General features: G+C 40.1%; 1 protein-coding gene and 1 long non-coding RNA gene across 2 annotated transcripts in view; both read right to left on the bottom strand.

The window, feature by feature from the left end:
• Nucleotides 1-13555, bottom strand: part of kcnh7 (potassium voltage-gated channel subfamily H member 7) — a 35944-nt gene extending 22389 nt beyond the window's left edge. The window contains exons 1-2 of the mRNA XM_025063632.1: nt 12998-13555; nt 11345-11575 (exon numbers count right to left, since the gene is read on the bottom strand). Coding sequence (XP_024919400.1) covers nt 11345-11575; nt 12998-13073 — 307 coding nt within the window. The 5' untranslated portion in view covers nt 13074-13555. The remainder of the gene's footprint in view (nt 1-11344; nt 11576-12997) is intronic.
• Nucleotides 13556-15595: 2040 nt separating this feature from the next.
• On the bottom strand, nt 15596-18588 carry LOC112488270 (uncharacterized). Its single transcript, XR_003052145.1, has 2 exons — nt 18536-18588; nt 15596-16074 (listed from the first exon to the last, which is right to left on the bottom strand). It is a non-coding gene; the product is annotated as an uncharacterized LOC112488270 (long non-coding RNA).
• Between the last annotated feature and the right edge of the window lie 1276 nt (nt 18589-19864).

Genomic DNA, 19864 nt, shown 5'->3' with positions numbered 1-19864 from the left:
TAATGTCAGGATAAATAAAATAAGTAAGGCCTGAGGTGAAATGAAGTTCACACTTGAGTACTCACTGTACTGTACTATACTGTACTGTACTGCTTGAGTACTCACTGTACTGTACTGTACTGTACTGTACTGTACTGTATGTGCTCTTTTGTGACTATTCTTACACATATACCAATACCATGTGTTTGTGTGTACTCCTGGTCTTTAGCAGTGATGTTGAATGAAGACGATTAAAAAGAAGACACTGTGTTTTATGTTAGCAGCGCGGTTTAGTCCGCAGGATGTAACAGAGCCAAATTAGAGGACTGTGATGTTCTTGCATGAATAATCACCAGATTATGGTGTGAGGCAGCAGAGCAGAAATGAGAAATGTGTTCTAGAGTCAGCCCAGAATCGACACTGACACAACAAAACACACTATTCTGATGGAAAACAAAACTACAACTGTGCAGGAGGGAAATATTTAAATATGTATGAGCCTAAATAGGAATGGTATTTAAAGTAATCGCGGTGACTTTAAATGGACAGATCTTTTTTTTTTTAAAAGTGCATCAAAGACGGTTGAGGCAGCGGACGAAACTGTGACCAAACAGTGTCCCTGTCGCTCCATGTAGGTCTGCGTGTCCTTCTGTCTGGCCGGTTGTGTTGCTCCTAGAGGACATGTATTACTAGTGTTCACTGTAATCTCCTAAGGGCTCACAGACACCCTGCCAGCAGCATTCATCAGCAGCAGACTCGCTGTCTGACTAAATATAACAAGCCCGCTCTGCCTCAACATGCCAAAGTTGTGTTAGAAGGATTTGTGCACGAAACACCCAGAAGTAATGGAGCAGTGTCACCAGTGACAATGTGATAATGTAATTTTAAAGACGACACTAAATGGAGAAAGTAGGACTTTGGTAATTAACACTTTGTTAACGTTAATTAATTGGAGAAATAGCATATCAAATAATCCAGGCTTTTGTGCTGCAGCTGCCCGCGGTAACGTAAAGTTGAACTGATCCATTCACGTCACATGACCACCGACCAGAAGAGAGCAGTCTTTGTCTCTTTAGGTTACACTGGGTGAAAATAATCACTAATATGTCATGAAATATACATATTAAAGTTGTTATATTAGCAGTATTTGTCCTGTGTTTTATTGGGTTATTTTTCTGGGGACCCATATTTTGAAAGTCACAAACCTGCATGACCCAAGTCAATAGACATAAGTCAGAAACTCTTCTTAGGAAACGTCATGTGAGACAACCCAAAAAAAAAAAAATAGGAAACGTCATGTGAGACGACCCAAAAAAAAAAACTCTTGCGACCCACCTGAGGGTCACGACCCAGTCTTTGGGAAACAATGCTCTATATTAATAATTTCATCATTTAGTCATTTAGTAATGATGGATTCCCTTGAGTAATTAGTTCAATAAATACATATCAATAAATGATCATGATGAATCACAATTAATCGCGATTATTCCCCAGCCGTGATTAATCATGTTTAAAATTGTAATGGTTTGACAGGCCTTGGAGAAAGTATTGATTTCACTCTGAGAATATGTGGAGTGAATCGACCGGTCAGTTTAATGACGTTTATAAATCAAACAGCTCTTGTTCCCAACACTCATCTTGTACAGTACTACGAGTACAACGAGTACCTGGTGATGATTTAAAGTAGTGACTGGTGATTAGAGAGGAGCCGACTGTTAGTCCTTCTCCTGAAAATCCCCTTTCATAAAAAGCACTTTTCCCCATAAATCCTTCTATAATTTAATATTACCCCCCCTTTTTTTAGGCCACGTTTAGGTTTTGACTTTGACTTTTTGATTAAACAGAGTCCAAGAGAAAGGGGAAAAGCAGGTGATTTACAGCGATTTATTCAGTTAATAACAATGATAAATAATGTTATCTTTTCAATTACTTTATCATCAATCACTGATAAAAAAAACAGCAAAAACCTAATTCATCACCGTCATACTAATTACTATGGTGTCCCACACTCTTCTAAGCTGCAGGACAAAACTTTCTGTCTACTTGTCGACTGTACATTAATCTCAAAAACAAAATAATTATGTAGTAAAATGATGAACCAGTCAAATGATGTATTAAAAAACCAGGAAGAACTGGTCAAATTAAAATCAGTGTTTGTGTGAAGGGACATCAGGGACACTTTTCTATGTCAACGTCAACAACAACAATCACATACATGTATTCCATTTCCATTTCCGTTGAAGATTGTTCCCGAACATCAACCTGGTTTTTACAAAAATAAATAAATAAATACAAATCTTTAGCTGAGTGCACTAACTTGGCAAATAAATAAATAAAATAACATCTTTAGCTGAGTGCACTAACTTGGGAAAATCTGGTTTTGTCATTCATCCTTTCTACATGGCAACCAGTCAGCCAATCAGGACATTCCTCTGTCCAAGTGTTGTCAGTCGAAACGTTGAAAGACAAAGTTTCAAATGCAGAACAGCCGTTTTACCAGCGCTCCTTCTTATGTTGAGAACAGCTACCTTTCTGCTCCACTGCTGCAGCAGGTGAAGTGTGTTCCAAAGTTTTGTGAATAATGCAATAACTCATGCATTAAATATGAATTTAACACTTTAGTCCTGAATGCAACATTATAAACACATTAAACAAAAATATTGTTTTGTTTTTTCACGTCTGTCCTCAACATTGAGTTGCAGGATTTGAATGAACATGAATATATTAATGAACAGAAGACAAAAAACAAACAATCTGTATTCAACACACGGAGCACGTCGATGATGTAACATGGCAGCTGACACTGCTAAGAAATGCAAGAACATACACAGCATGCTAGGACAACCTACTGGGAAATACTACAGGATGAATATTTATACTGCACACCACTGTGTTGTGTGCGCAGCAGAGACGGTAAACGCAGCAGAAATATCTCTGGGCTGGAATTTACCTCAGCAGACGGGGAGACAATGGCCATGTTTAAAGGCTAAGTCATGGAGGTCCCTTCTCAGCTGGTCTCCAGCTCAAAGTCACCTCTGCTGCACCAAAATAGACTCAAAGGCAGCTTCCTTTGAATGTGATGGTGAAACCAGCACAGCCGGTGTTCGGTGCGACTCCCCCGCTGCACAAGGGGAAAGTTTTGATGAATAAAACAGAGGAGTCTCTTTATTCCTCCTCCCAAAGGCTGCAGCAGCAGACCATGTGATCGGTGTGACCTCAAGTTGATTTGGTTATTTATCGGGAACAACTGTGTCATTATTCTTCCCACTGACACGGTCCTGGTTTGTTAAGGGGGCTGTGTTGGAGACAACAATGTCATCCCATCTATTTAGTGTTCCTACTGTAGGCTACAGGGAAAACACGGAGACACATCGATGAGTGCGGAGGAGGAACAACTCCTGGTGTAGATTAAAATGGATTACTCCGGGGTAAGGAGGATGTACTAGGTTCATAAAATAAATCAATACTGCATAGTATTCACTTTCTGCCGATGGGACATGGAACACCAACAGACTAAAACAATCGGAATCTTGCACAGTTAATATTTAAGGGACTTTGTGCTTAGTGTAAATATGTTACATTATATAATATGATATATTTTAATGTCTCTGCATTTAAGCCAATAAAACAAGTGTTTTTAACAAACAAATAAATCTGTATTTTTCGAGACACACTGTTCAGTATTATGCAAGTAAAAAATCAAAAAAGATTAGGAGATGATCTCAGATTATAGTCAAAAAGTTTAAAGACAAGATAGAAAAAAAAATCTGGGAGCTGATTTTTGCAGCAGGTCGATCTGTTTATTTGCCGTCTTAGAACTGAAATGTACGTCCTTGCAATTAAAAAAGTATCTAACTATTATGAGTGAATGATATATATGCATTTAAAGATTAAACAAAAAATAATCATTCTTGCTCTGATGCAAAATTGTTTATTTTTTTGTAGTTTGGAGACGCCTGAGAGATGTGTTTTAATTATTAAAAATCGTCACATTTATCTTCAAGTTTTTCAACTCTGGTGCGAACAGCTCTGAAAAAATCCACTACTCATTAGTAAAAGCTAAAACGCTACACATTTTGGCCAATAACCAGCGTGGGAACCGAACACTGCACACAAACTGCTACTGTCGACGCCCATGTGTTTGAACATTCTCAACATTCACATTCCTCCTCTACCGTCGTCTCCGTCTTTCAGCGTCAACGTTCCTTCAGTCACTCATTTATTTCCTTATTGACCTCATACAGTGTTTTCCTGAGAGGCGGGGAATGTTATTTACACCTGCCTGAGTGAATAGACAGTGTATTAAGGCTACGGCCCTATTCACAGTGGAAATTTCATTACTGTAGCTTCTATTTCAGTCATCAATTATTAAAACAATTCAGTTTAATCAAGTGACCCTGTGGACACTATTACAGTGTTGAGTCACAGTTTAAACCGTGCTGTGCTGGAATGTCAGCTGCTCTAAAGATACACGACGTATTTATAAATATCTGTTTTACATTTCAGCAAATACCAGCAAACATTTTTATATAATTGTAAATTAAATATTTCATATTTAAAAACTCTGTCTTAGATCTGAAGCTTTGGGATTGTTTTTAAGGGGTTCTTTTAGCTGAACTGCTTGAGAGGGGAAAATGTGAGGATTATAATAAAATGTTTTGTTTGTGTACATTCCCACAACTGTAGTTTTCAATGGTACAGTTGCAGACTCTTGGCTTGGTTACATGATGGAATCTGACATGTTTCTGGTTGAAGGCTATACTGCTTAAACCAATACACAGTGCTGCTGGGGCATAGCCAATCAGGGCACAGACACACAGGGAGAGTAAGCCCTTTGTTTGGAGTCCTTGGGCCCAGTAGCAGTGTCTCTGTGAAGACTGCTGTGGGCTCCACAGTCTGGCCTCATTTCATCTTCAATCAGTGTCTCCAGAGTCATCAGAGACGCGGCTCCGAGTTCCGGTTCGTCAAACGACATTTTCCTGATGTTTGTTTTTTTTTTTCATCAACCACAAGGATGTGTCAATACAGCAGGTTAATTAATGACAGAACATACATTTGCATCAGTTGTTCCTTTTCCAGGTTGACTTTTCATTTACCTAACGCTAATTATACAATATCAACAACGCTGTGTTCTCGGCACCTACTCACTGTACGGTGAAGAGAACACCAACATATTTAATTATATATTACAGTCACATACACTGTGTAATTTTTCAATGTAAACAAATCAATTTAATCATCTTTAAATAAGGAGTCTGTGTTCAAAAGAAACAATTTTACTACATTGCATTCCATATACAGTACCTTGAAAGCAATGGTTCAGAACTTTGTCTGTAGCGCCACCCTTTTGTAGATATGATAATCGCCTACTCCACCTCCACACACCAACACATTTATAGATATTACTTCAATTTTTTCACTGAACCGTATTTAAAACACTGCAATTCAGACAAAACTAATAAACTAAAATGCTCACCAGAGCAAACGCCCCCTAGTGACCTGATTAAAGAAAAGATCAAACATAAAATTCATTTGGCTTGGTGTACCTCTGACCTCTCTGGGATAGTTCCAGGCCCCCTTAGGGGGCCCGCCCCCCACTTTGGGAACCGTTACTCTATATGTGCTGTGCTTCTTCTCTTGCATGTGTTTCATTCCCATTCACAAACTGCTGGCACAGCTACTGTGGGCAGTGTAGGGTCAGTTATTCTGACCCCGGGTCAGATATACATCAGCATGCTGACAAGCACAGCCTGGGATTAAACTCCTGACCTTCAGGCTGCAAGTTGACCCACTTGATCTAGTGACCTGCCAGCAATGTGGCCATGCACTCTGCAACCCCTAAAATATATGAACTACAAAGTGGTCAATATTGCAGCAAATTCATTTGATTTTCAAATGTGTGTGGTGAGACAAAGTCAAAACCACAACAGCTTTACACAAGTCACAATGTCAGGGATGCAAATATCTTCTTTAATCAACCACCTGAGCTGTTCCGAGCTGGTGCTTCCTTTTTCTTTGTCTAGGGATAAACACACACAGATGTGCGTTTATGCGCAGACACAGATCATCTCTTCCTCCCTTTGCAAAAGAGCAATATTAATGAGCAATCCCTGAAACAGTATATCAAAATAAAATAATAAATTGTCACGCCGCCTCTCTACTAAATTGTCCCGACGCTCCTCACCATGACTGATCAGAGGTTTCTGGGCTCAGAGCTGCTGCTCAGCTTCTGTTTTCATTTCATTACCAGGATAAACTGTTGCTGCTTTAGCTGCTAGACAATAAACATAAAAGTGTCTCACACACTCACACACACACACACACACAGAAGTGCTGATGCTGTGCGGTTTCTTAAATTTAACGCAACATTTATTTGAATTGTTCTCAAGTATCATCTGTGCACATCTGTCTCATTTCCATCAACTTCTCTTGCCTGATTGCCCCTTTCTCTCCATCACCTCAAATATATACAGTATATTTTTGTACATATGTATTTGACTTCCTCTTTTATGCATCTTTGGCGTTTGGACTGAGCTGTTAAACAGTTTTTGATCACTGTTGTCTGACCCTTTATTTCACGATATTTCACACTGAACTGCAGGCAGGCCAATCGATCACACATTCCTAAGGTCTGTGTGGTTACAATTTGATATTTTTAATTTAAAAATTGCTCTGGCATTGTCCACATCCAATGACTTTCAGATATTTCTCTGAAATCCAATATAGGTTTCTGCAACAGTGGTAGGCAGGTACATCATGTAAAGCCAATAACTAGAACTCCATACCATCACTGATCTAGAGACTTGTGATTGCAACAGACTTTTAGGAAAGTATGGTTTATTATTTTATCAATCACTACTGTATAAACAACTACTCTAAAATAATGGGCCTGTTTAGTTGAACACAACACTGATGAACTCGCAGGAATTGAAAAAAGATACAGAAGATCTTTATAGTGATTTGCTGCCGCTTAATAGAGATCTTTCTAGATTTTATAGTGATTTGCTGCCGCTTAATAGAAGAGTATTTAATTATTCTGCCTGTCACTGTCACATACATAAACAAAGACAAATTATTAGCAGTAAATAAATACTAATAGTTTTTAATACTATGAAAATAGTTCAGCATCCAACTTGCTATTTCACTACTTTTTGAAAAAAAGAAAACCAAAAAGAAAGAAGAGTGGGGCGTAGTTCATCCAAAGTGCAAATGTTATCATTAATAAACTGAAATAGAATGAAACATGACCAGCAGGGGTCAGCAGGTGGTCAGGTACTCAGGCTTGGATGGTAACTAAGTTCCCTGCAGCACACCTTGAATACTTCAGGCTCCTTCAGCCCCCCCAGTGCTAAACCCTCAGCAGGGGTACTTGGCCCTTTAGTCCCCTCAGTGGGGAGTCACCTATGAAACCCGGCACCCACGCACACCACATGTCCCCAATCATTCAGCACGCTTAGCAAAGCTGCCGCCGTTATGTAGCCATTATCCATTTAACTTCACTCTGCTGCTCGGTGTCAGCTTCCTTTTGTTAAGACTCATTCAGGTACAAAGTATTATTTCAGGCCGTGGAACAGGATAGCTTTACAAAGCCCTCAAGAGAAAGCATTTATCTCATTGATTATGTATCATAGTCATACAATGTCTAATATCTTTTCACAAAACTTGTTCTCGCAGTGGGGAAGCACAACTATTAAAAGAGCATGTCCTTGTGCCTTGTCCCTATTGTCCCAGACCGCTTCATATAAACATACACATAAGCAGCTTAACTTTTGCCACTGCTGTGAAACAAGTAATGCTTTGTTCCATCCAGTGTCACATAGGATGCTCAAATCCTAATCTTACATTTAGTTTTACCCTCAATAAAGACCGCAGGCAAAGGACACACAAGCAATATTTCATATTATACAGGGGTCTTTGAAATCAAATCACCTGAGGGATGATGGGAATTCGAGCTAGACCAGTAGTTTCCCAAAATTGGGGGCAGGACAGTCTGAGAGAGCGGCTTGAGACACATAAAATAATATATCTAAAAAAAATTGTGGGGAAATTCCTCTGATTTGTGGTTTAATTCCTTTGTACAATGGAAATAGCTGTCAAGTAAAAATAAAAAAAAATAAAAGTAAAGTAAATAAAGTCCAGTGAAGTTCGGAGGCTTTATCTGTCAAAGTGTTGACATGAGGGGGGAACAAAAATGATCCTATCTCCAGGAAAACAAAACCTTGAATCACTGATGTAGACAGAAAAACAAACTGTGCCTGTTTAGTTGAACACAACACTGATGAACTGATAGGAATTGAAGAAAGAATATACAAGAAAAAGCCTCAAAAACAAGTCATTCTTTTTAGTTTTTATACTGATCTGCTCTCCCTTAATGGAAGAGTATTTAATTATTCTTCCAGTGACTGTCGCAAACACAAACAAGGACAAATTAGTAGCAGTAAATAATTAACCACTGATGTAGACGAAGGCTAAAAACACAGATCTGCTAAAACTATTTTTCCCATGCATTTGTCATTTTTTGCCCACCTACAGCTACCAGACACACGTCGACGCCTTTGAATCTTTCACCGATGCTGAAAACAGTGGGATGAATCCCATCCACGCGCCAGTCATTCACATCGACACAAACAATAAGGGATTTTGTTGCAGATGTGTGTTATCTGATCAGATACAGTGAGTGAGGTGGATGACGTCTGCAGCAGCGTCTGCTCTGCTCTTTTTACCCTGCCAGCAGTCACGCTGTGACCACAAGCAGTGTGGTTGCAAGGTAACCTAACATCAAATGCGGATCCACGTTCGGGGGGTTATTTTACACAGTAACGTCGGCATCTGCACACGTTGTGCTCGGAATGTCACCAGTATCCACAGAGGCAGCACAACCCTGCTGTAAAAACACATAAAGGATGCTGTCGACTTATTTGGCCCAGCCTGTGTGATCGCTGACAAACAGTAGGTGCAGGGGAAATGGATGGCTTTAATAGAGAGGATTAACTGATGTATACAGGGACGGATAACTTCAAATACAGTACGGAATATATCCACTTCCCAGCCATCAGCTTCAATTTGTAGAGCTCCTTGAATCAATAGGGTCATCACTCTCAAGTATACCATGAATCTTTCATTCCTCCAGAGCAGTGGGAGCCTGCAGATTGTGTGCTCCATACCAGTTTAATGCATTTACCCTGTAAGCCGCTCATTCCCAGTCACTGTGCTGTCAGAGCTGACATCTTTATTCATGAGCACACATGCTCCGCTATAAATTCCTCTGAGGAGTATTAAGGGTTGTGTCTTGAAGCTGAGATGCAGGCCAGGGAGGATTGTGAAGAGACAGGGAGCAGCGATTATACCAGGAGGTTTCAGTAGTGATGATCCGCCAGGCTTCAAACACTGCAGCTGCATGACGTTATGAAGAAGATGTTTGTCAGATAAAAGGATGGGGGGGAAATTAAAAAGCGTTTCAAAACAGTTTTTTTTTTCAGTGATTGTCCTGTAGATGGTGAAAACACCTGGTTCTTTACCTTCTTTTTTTAAAGACTCACAAAAAAAACAGGCTGCTGGTGGTGGATTAAACATGTATCCATGGCCTAGAATCCAATCAAACTCACAATTAAAAATTTAAACCCTGGCTCCTTATGATTAAATAAAATATGTCTCCTTTTTTTCCAACATAGACTCTTTACATGCAGAGCTGTCTGTCGACATCGTAGCAGTCACGACGGAGGGCAAAAAAAAAAAAAAAAAATCAGTCACGACGGAGGGCAAAAAAAAACCAAAAAAACCCACAAGCTCAGAGTAACAATAGGCAGAAAAATGACAAAGAATCTGCTCACAGGTCAAGTGTGTTTGGACTGACTGCTCAGCTGCATCATGCCGGCCATGAAAAGCTCATGTGAGAGCGCGGCAGGAGGAGGTCAATCCAGGGATTTATACAGCACACTGGTAACATTGTATTAAATCTCTCAGACTCTGAACTGATGCCTCTGCAGTAGAACCATTCAGACCAGGATCAGGAGTGGGCAAAAGGCACGACAGTTGTACCGCACTTTGATGCGATGCATTAAAAATGTTACGTATATCTGGTTGTAACTACTCTTCATCTACAGTGTTATTTGGGATTTTCAAATTTCAGGCTCACAGTAAGTACAGGTGTGTGTACCTGTGATGTCGTTCACATTACTGTAAGTGAAACTGTATGTGAAGCCAGCATATATTTACTCTATCTCAACTATGAACTGTATAAAAAAATACAACGGACAAACGTCTATTGAATGATCTTTTCTGGTTTCAGAGGAAACTCAGTTGGAACATTGTGTTTTGGGAGAAATAAATAATAAACATTTCTCAGTATAATATCAGTAAAAATTTCTGTTTTAGGTTTATGTTCAGAATTTCTACGTCTCCATTAAAAGACGGTCCAGATGGTCCATGGTGAATATAATTCTATTGCATTCTACTGTCATTATCTAGCAGGATTGGACCTGTGATCAGAGGTTGCTGGTTCAAATCCTGGACTAGGTAAGACTCTATATATATTTTCAACAACAACTTTTTAAATAAAAATCTGAATGAAACTAAAGACTGAGACAGGACCAATATATTGACTTCATTATCATATACATATATATATGCTAAAGGCCACATGATCAAGTTAGCAGTTAGCATGTATTGACATGTCTCTGTCCATTTTTTTTAGATTTAGGGTCTACGTTCTCAAACAGTGTCTCTCGCTCTGTCAAACCCAGCACAGAAATAATCACGAATCCTGTTATCACCTGCTATTTCACCGAGCCTCTCTTCCCATTTTAGCTTCTAGTTTTAAAATAAATCCAAAACTGAGAAGAACTGCACGCCGTAGCAGATTCTTACCCCGGTGTCACCCAGGCACATGAGGCTGTGAATCAAGGCGAGTGCCAAAATGATGTGCCTTTCATTTTTTACCTCAGCGTTTCACGGTGTTCTCATACGGAGCAATTTACTGTTGTATGTGACACGTTGACAGTCAGACTTCCTCAGCGCTGCAGACATTACCATAATTGGTACAATTTTCACACAGTTTCATACCCGTAAAAATGTGACGCAGGAATGAGAAGGTTGACTACAAATACTATGTTTGTCATGTGTTTTGGTTGGTCTTATGATATATGCATGGGGAAATAGTGGCAACAAATTTGTAATATAATTTTTTATTTTTTGCCCTCTGTGGTCAGGGTGCATCCTGCGTTTGAATGACAGGCCACATTAATGAAACAGGACGAGGTCAGGAGTGCGGTGGGTGCCCTCTCAGGGAGCATCATGTCACATAAGACCCTGCGTGGCTCTCGGGCGTCCTCTGACAACCGCAGCGATTGCCAGGTCACTGACTTACCATCCTTACGGTGGTAGATAATCTCCACCTTGCGCTCCTCAGACCCCAGCAGAGCCTGGGACACCTGGCTGACGGCGTCTTTGTCGGTCAGGTCGCCATGGAGGAAGTCACAGGTGCACGGCCTCTGCATGATGTCTGGTCGTGAGAAGCCTGTCATCTCACAGAAGCCATCGTTGCAGTATATAATTGCACAATTCTCCGCCCGGGCATTGGCTATCACAAACTTCCGGTCTGCAGGAAAAGAAAAATAATGACTGAGAGGAGTCCAGACTTTGACCTGACAGAGAATGGTCTTATTTTTTTTTTTTTACTGTGACTTCCAATTAAAAAAAGACACATTTTCAGAATTGAACTTTTTACATCAATATATTTTGTTCTGGTGTGTGGGCAAAGTTAGGAAAAACAGATCATGGAAATACGTGATACCTGATAGTATGACATAACAAATCCGCCCTACAGTGGCTAAGTCACATGCAAATGCACTGACCCCTAAAAACCCCTGTTTATTATGCGACGGCCGCCTTTGTTCAAACTGTTTAATGAATTGCGAGCCATTCATTCCTGAACCTTTCATGCATATTGCGTCAGACAAGAACACCTTCATTTCGGAAACTGAAATAAACATCACCCTGTCGGTCGTACGTCCATTTGTCACATCTATTTATTAAAGCACATTATTAACATACTCTCCATTATTTCTTTTTTTTTTTTACCAAATGATGACATTAACCATTGGATACCTTACGACTCAGGACACCAATTACTATTGCGTCTCGTAAGATTAGTTCATTTTGATTGATCATCCAGAGGGGTCATCAAAAGCACAGCTTGAGGTCACATACAGCAAATTTTTAGGCCAATCATAGCCCTCGGACCAGAGTTAGGCGTCTGCCGGGTTAAGTGCCCTCTAAGGACCCCAGGGGTCAAATATTGATCTGAGTTTGGTGCATTTTCACCAATAGTGCAATCAAAATTGCATACTTATTACTTATTGTCAATTAAAATATATTAAGTATGTATAGTATATAGTATAACTATATATAGTTGTTGTTGCACATTTATATAAACAACAACCAGGTGTTATGTCATAGATTGCGACAGTAAGATTATCTTGGAAATGTGATTGATTTGACTTAATAATTACTAGTTAATTCATTTAATGTGTAACTTTTCTTGGACTGACTGCTACTCATTAAATGCCATTATACTGTAGAAGGAAATTACAGTACAATATTGTCATAATATTCAAAATATTATATATTTTTTAATCATTCCATAAGGGTTACAAACTGCACAAGCATGGCCGCACATATTCATTACCAGGGCCAATGCTGGCCCATGAACCAGAGTTTGGATTAGCTGTTTGAGTGCCCTGTACTGACCCTGGAGGCTACACATCACACACTAATCTGAGACCACATTGCAAAAAAAAAAAAAAAAAAAAATCAAGCTCAGGGTATGTTAATAAACCACTTTCCTACATTTTTCTATTTCAAAATAATACGTATTTACATTGTTGTTTTTAACAGTGCATACATCTAATAACAAGCAATGCATTATTAGAATGATGTTATAGTTGCCCTTTTATACAAAACTACCCAGCAATAAATGCATCTGTTAAAACTAGAAACAGCTCATGTAGATCATACTCACTCTGTCCTTCGAATTTCCGAATTATTGTTCCGAGGAATGTGTTTTGCGGCGCAACGTGACCTCTTCTTACAGGCATGGTTCTAGGCAGAATATCCCTTGATCTGCTTTGAAAACCGCCTTAGCAAGTAAATCCCGAAGTTAGAGATGCTGGCTCTTCGTGATGTCCCTCTTTCCACGGACCATAGTCGACGCGAGCGAGCGCTCTTTCCACTTTGAATGACCTTCTTTTCCTACTTGGCCGCACTCTTCTCTAGCCCGTCTGTATGTCACAGCATGTGAAAGCCTCCTCGCCGAAGCGCACGGAATCGAGGAGGACTGTGCGAGTTACATTCAGTTCGCAAAGCATTTCGCGTTCCGTGGAGGATGGATGCGATCCTGACGTCCTTTGTTAGTGGAGTGCCGGGCGCACGGCGGACAGTGGCTGATATGCCAGAGGGAGTGACGTTGCTCCCAGGGGGCTTAGCTTCCTCCACCTCTGGTTAAGGATAAGTCGCAGCCTCCGATGATTGTGAGAGTCTCTCCTGAATCTGCGCCGCAACATGCTGCTCAGTGAGGAGGAAAAACAGTTGGAAAAAAAAAAAAAAAAAAAAAAAACACACCAGCTTCCGGCCCACACCCCCAGTCTGTGTGATGGCAGTGAAATAGTCCTAGTTTCACGTAGTAAAATGATCAAAGCCAAACACTAAACTGTATCATGTTATATTTCTGATTAAGGTGTTTTCAAAGACTGGGTCACGACCATAAATGGGTACTGGCAACTTTCGGTCACTAAACATTATTTTTTATTTTTTAAACAGCCATTTGTTTCAGATTCACGGGTGTATTTTAAAGACTGTGTTTAAGAAGTGTTTGTAAATAAAGACGTTTTTCTCTCTGTCCTAGGGGGCGCTATAAACAGGTGAAATTGTTCTGATTTTTGGTTTGTCATGTCATGTTTGTTAAACACGACAGCTGGTGACTAAGAGGATTAGTTATGACATTTTTAGAGAAGGTAAAAGCGGTACAGTACGGCAGATACTTTTGAATATTTGAAATATACTCTACACTCTTTACTCCTACAGTTCATCTTTTACTACATCTTTTGTGTTGCCATGTTTTACTGGAACAACAACAGGAAATGACATTTGCGCCACATTTTAGATATGAAACATAAAACTCAACAAAAGTTATGAAGTGAATTTTAGTGTGGAGCTGTCCGTGGTGCTGCAGCTGCAGAGTCAGTCCGACTCCATCCACAGTTAACCTTGAAAGGTAAAGGAAGGAAGGTCGGCGTCCTTCTACTGAACCTCTTCCCTTTCCGGCACATATTTCATACCTTTTAGTTTTTAATGTAAATTAATGTTCATATTTTATGAAAAAGAAACACTTTTTTTCAATGTCCACAGTAATACTGCTGTACATCTTGGTTTGTGTCTTTTGCTATTACCTGCACTTTCTGGGAGCTCATATGCAGCTGCACATATTTTACTTTTATATTGACCCACAAAACCAGTGGTTGTACAGAGTACAGAGTACGAAGTACACAACTCTAAAATACAGCTGAGATGGCAAATTTTTTTTCGACTTTGCAAGTGACATGCAAAATGATCTTTTGTTCTTCTCCGTGTACAAACAAACAGAGCAACAAAGACCTCTCCAGGCCACGATGCTTCGTCAGCGGTATCTAACTAAATCACTGTTGCATTAGGCCAATCTGTAGCCTGGCTCCATTACTCATAACACAGCCATGGTCAAGGCCTTCAGTGGAGAGCCATTATTCACCAACAATTAAGTTACGACATCACGCCTGTGTTCCCAAAACCTCTTTTCTCTAAATGGTCTGTTGAAGTTCAGAGCAAAACAACTGTAAGGCCAGAACATGGTGTTTCAACAGTACTGTTACATAATACCACAGTGGACCATAAGTGGCTCAACATAAGGCTCTGGTCATGGACAGGTGATTAAATATAGAGTTAATAATGCAATCATTTTTACTTTTCACAAAATTCATCAAACAGGCCAGATTAAACCCCCAGTGGACCTGTTTTGGCCCACGAGCCATATGTTTGACACCCCTTCTTTAAATTATTAATAAAAAATCTGTCAATGTTTCTCAACAACAGGTCATTCTGACTCTGATACTAACAGAATTAAGTCTAAAAGATGTTTTCCTTCAAAAGTTTTATGATCCTTCAACGATGGATACGCCGTATTACCGGCCGCAGTAACAGCTGATATAACGGCTGCAATGATGTGTTTTTTGACATATAAACACATCGTAGTGGAAACATGATGAATGATGACGCAAAACCATATCTGTTAACGCTTGGTAATTGAAACAAAGACTCCCAGCTTTACCTCTCCAAACCCCGGGCCATGAACAATCTTGACATATACCTCCTGGTAAAAGCAAAGGGTAGCAATAGGTTGGTGAGAGGTGGCATTTACTGAGAGCTGCACACGAGGGACACTTCTCACAGAGAGCTGTGTGGCCTTTGTTAACAACCTTCTGAGTTGAACGGTCACATTTAGAACCCGGAGTGGTGACATTTAGTTCTACTGTAGTTTGTTGTTTTGTTTTCCTAACGTTCTAAGAGCAACGCTTTGATGGAGCTTTGATTTTTTTTTGTTATAAACGTGATAAAAAATGAAAGTTTCGGTTACAAATGTGGCTCTGTTTAAAGTGATAGTAAAGTTTTATTCCCAGCGTAAATACTACAGTATATAAGATATAATTGTCTCATAAACCAGATTAGAAATCCGATCAGCCCACTGCACGGAACGAAATGAAGTGTGTGAAAGCCGAAACCCGTGCGAGGCCCGTCCTGTTGTTCTGATGTGACACGGTACCTGATCTTTTCTCATCAAATGATGCAACTCATACAAGATGTAAGAACACTTTGAGTCTTTCATCAGTGATGGGTTGATGTGCCTGCAAAAGAAAAGCAGCATGGCATCCATCACTCTGTGGCTGCTGCAGTAGTAATTGGCCTGTCAGGTTACAATAGTTACAGCTTTGAGTGATTCAGGATAGGATGGCAGGGCTTTAGCGGGAGAGGAACACCCAGATTCACGCCGGTGCCAGCAGACATCCATCTCTGAAACAACAAAGGTGAATCCCACTGGGCCTGGAAGTGATTGCACTTTAAGGGCAGATTTCAACAGGAAGTACAAGGACTCACAGGACCATAGAAGGAGCGCAGCTTTGATACGACATGAAATGTTTACATGTAAATACATTAGTTGAGAATCAGCTGAAGGAATTACGTGGCATTATGGGGGAGGGGAGGGGTGTGGGTTTCTAATACAATCAATTTGTCCCACAGCTGATTCATTCATCAATTCATTCTTTAGTTTTTCATTCATTCATTCATTTATGTATTTATTTCATTCACTCATTCCATGTAATCTCTTGGTATTTAGAGCAATTTGAAAAGCAGCAGCAAATCTGAATCTCATGACAGAACAGAACGCTCGCTCGCTCTCTCTCTCTTCCTCTCTCTCTCCTCTGTTCTTCTGCCCATGCCGTGGTGTTTGTTTGTGGAACATAATCACCAGGCTTACTCATTGTCCACATAACCATTACCACACCATACAGTAATCCACCAGTGTAAAACTCTGGAGTGGATGTTATTGCTGCTGTGCTTTTACCCTTTCGCCATCTTACACACACACACACACATTCTTTCTCCACCATCTGCTCTCAGTGAGTGAAAAAAAAGGCCATTGTGCACTTTTGGATTTGCATGTGACCATACAGTATAATTTAATCTGCCTGAGGTCAGCCCTCTGCCCTACAGCCCCTTATGAAAATGTCTGACCCAGTACTAGACCCAGTACTAGACCTAGTACTAGACCTAGTATTAGACCCAGTATTAGTCCTAGTATTAGACCTAGTATTAGACCTAGTATTAGACCCAGTATTAGTCCTAGTATTAGACCTAGTATTAGACCTAGTATTAGACCCAGTATTAGTCCTAGTATTAGACCTAGTATTAGACCTAGTATTAATGGCCAGTGAGTTTGACTTTAACTAAAAGTACCTTAAAAATACAACACAAATGAGTTCATGCTTTACACTTAATTTTCTTCTGTTTTTTTAAACATGCATATTTTGTAACTGTATATTTTTTTATATATTGACAATCATCATTTGATGACATCTCATATTGTATTGTGAGAAATGCTGCTGCCTGTTTACGCAGCGTCTCTCACACACACACACGTGAGCAGCTGTGGACCTGAGGCACGGGAGGTGTTAGCCGCCACCTGCTACACACTCTGACAGCGCGTTCTCTTGCCTTCACACAGGGCGTGAGTGCTGATTCATCACAAAGTCCTTTTCCATCGGTAGGTCATCTATACATAGTTCCACATAGATTAGCAATGGCACAGGAGAACAGGTCCACGTGGGCCACGGCGTGCCGTTCCTCACGCTACACTAGTCCACGGTACAGTACACGATAGAACTGCAAGGACAGACTCACAACAACAACAACACTTCTCCACAATCCTTGACTTGAAGAACGGCTCCTCGTGCACACGTGCATTTTGAGTAAAAACATTAAAATATCAGTTTATGTCGAAGACAAATGACATAAATCATTTGTGAAATACAATTAGAATTACCACTGAAATACCAGCGTGGATGACAGACACAATTTATCATCACTTACTTTTAAAAAAACAAAACATTTTATCCAAAAGTCCACAATTTATCATCACTTACTTTTATCATTTATCGGAAAAAAAACAAAACATTTTATCCAAAAGTCAAATGACATTAAAGCTTTAACCTGAGGGAAGAATGGAACTGATCACATCCTTCTGACCTGACCCCTGTGTGGGTGAAGAACTGGGAATCAAACCAGCAGCTGTTGTAACTAACGTCAATTATTTAGTACAAATAATTAATAAAAATAATCAAACATCTCACTTTAAATACTGCCGTTTCCTTCATTCTGCCTCTTTTCTCTCTTTTTACACAGCCTTTTTGTGGACTTTGATAATGAAGGGAGGAAGATTGGACTGTGCTCGTTATCCAAACCACATCATGACACTGGTTTTAATTATGTCCTGGAAGAATACTGCAACTTGTTACTACAATCTGGAGAATAACGTCATTAAAAGGCCCAATAATGATTCTGCAGACACAGAGACTTTAAGACTTTACTGTTCTCTGAAAACCTTTAGCTGCTGCGATATTATTATTGAGCTTGTGTGTTTGACTCTTTAAAAGTCACAACAAAGTCAAGAGTGACTTATGAGCGTCCCAGTTAAGTAAAAGTCAGGCTCTGATCTTACAGGTCCAGCTAGGAGGGCCAGGTTTCAGGCTAGCAGGCAGGGCCTAAAGCTAAATGCTAGCAGCCGAGGCCTGGAGGTAGTCTAGACCGAGGTCTCAAACAATCCAACGAAATCTGACAAAACCATCACATCCAAAGGCCCCCGACATCATGGAGTGTGTTAATAATGTCAAGTTTTACACAAACACAGACAAATGAAACGGAAACATCACACCACACATCCAAAACTACTTTTTTTTCAAGATCACACACTCACCAGACTGACTTGGCTGCCATCTTTTGTGAGGTTGTGAGAAACTTGTGTAGAAGTACCACCAGCAGGGGGCCAAACTACAAAAACCTTCAAATCCTTGTTCATTCCTCACACATTTGACACACGTCGTCATATCAGTGTAATCTGACATGTTGGTATTAGGATCTGGGCAACAGCCTGGTCACAGTATCATCATAAGCCTATAGTAACCTGTACTGTTGGGACCCAGATTTTAAAAGTCACAAACCTTCACGACCCTAGTCAATAGACATTATTGGTAAACTCCTGGGAAACATGATGCGAGACGACCCCAAAAAAAAAAAAAAAAAAACCCAAAAAAACAAAACAACTCTTGCGACCCATCTGAGGGTCACAACCCAGTCTTTGGGAAACAATGTTGTAGGTAGTATCCACATAAAAAGGTGAAGATATCTGGACTCCTATTTTACCCACTGGATTCCTAATATTCACATTCATTCTGTTTGGGCCACATAAAAGTAGACTGGGCTGCATCATTGCTTTTAGCGACGCGCTTTCATCTGCAGCTTAACTTCCTGCATCCGAGTGCAACAACCACCGGGGGGCAGCGGTGGGGAGGGGGGCTGACATAACACTAGATTGGATGGCTTCAAAGCTCGTGCTGTGCTTGAACCAAGAAGGACATAATAAAGGATGTTAATTAACGCAAGTGGGTTACGGACCAGAACTGAGGGGGGCAGTGCTGGAGGACAGGCTGGAGGGCTGCCTTTGAAGCCATCAAAGTCAGATGTACAGGTTTTTGGTGGTCATTCACTGGATGAACCCAAACCCTTCAGAAAGAAAAAGTCAACAATCGGCCACAAAAAAAAAAGGGTCAAACAATCCTTTAAATGGCTTTGAACCGAGAGGTCTGAGACATGGGTTAATGCCCTGGCTCCATCACAGGAGTAAGGGTCTCTGATGAGGAAAGACCTGGAGCACCTGATGACCCTAAGACATCCTTGAAGACGGGTCCCAGGACTTCCTCAGATGTTTCTTCTCTTCATACGTGGAGCTTCATGTCAGTGAATACTTCACATTTACATTTTCAATTGAATAAATCTGAAACATACTGTACCATGTACAATTAATACAACATTTAAACAGAAACATCTTTATAAACATTTATAAACATCTCTCCTATATATGTATGTATATATATATATATATATTTCCATTAATCACTGAACTAGTGTTTTCAGCCGGTACAGGATTCAGTTCAGTCTTGAAATTGCGAATACACAAACTTTTTCCTGAGGAGTTTCTGAATGCCACTGCTGCACAGAAAAATACATGTTTGACATCAAACCACGA

The sequence above is a fragment of the Cynoglossus semilaevis genome, chromosome 16, assembly GCF_000523025.1.
Source record: "Cynoglossus semilaevis isolate Cse_v1.0 chromosome 16, Cse_v1.0, whole genome shotgun sequence".
NCBI lineage: Eukaryota > Metazoa > Chordata > Actinopteri > Pleuronectiformes > Cynoglossidae > Cynoglossus > Cynoglossus semilaevis.
The sequence above is the reverse complement of the archived record's forward strand: the minus strand, read 5'-3'. Positions and strand labels throughout refer to the sequence as shown.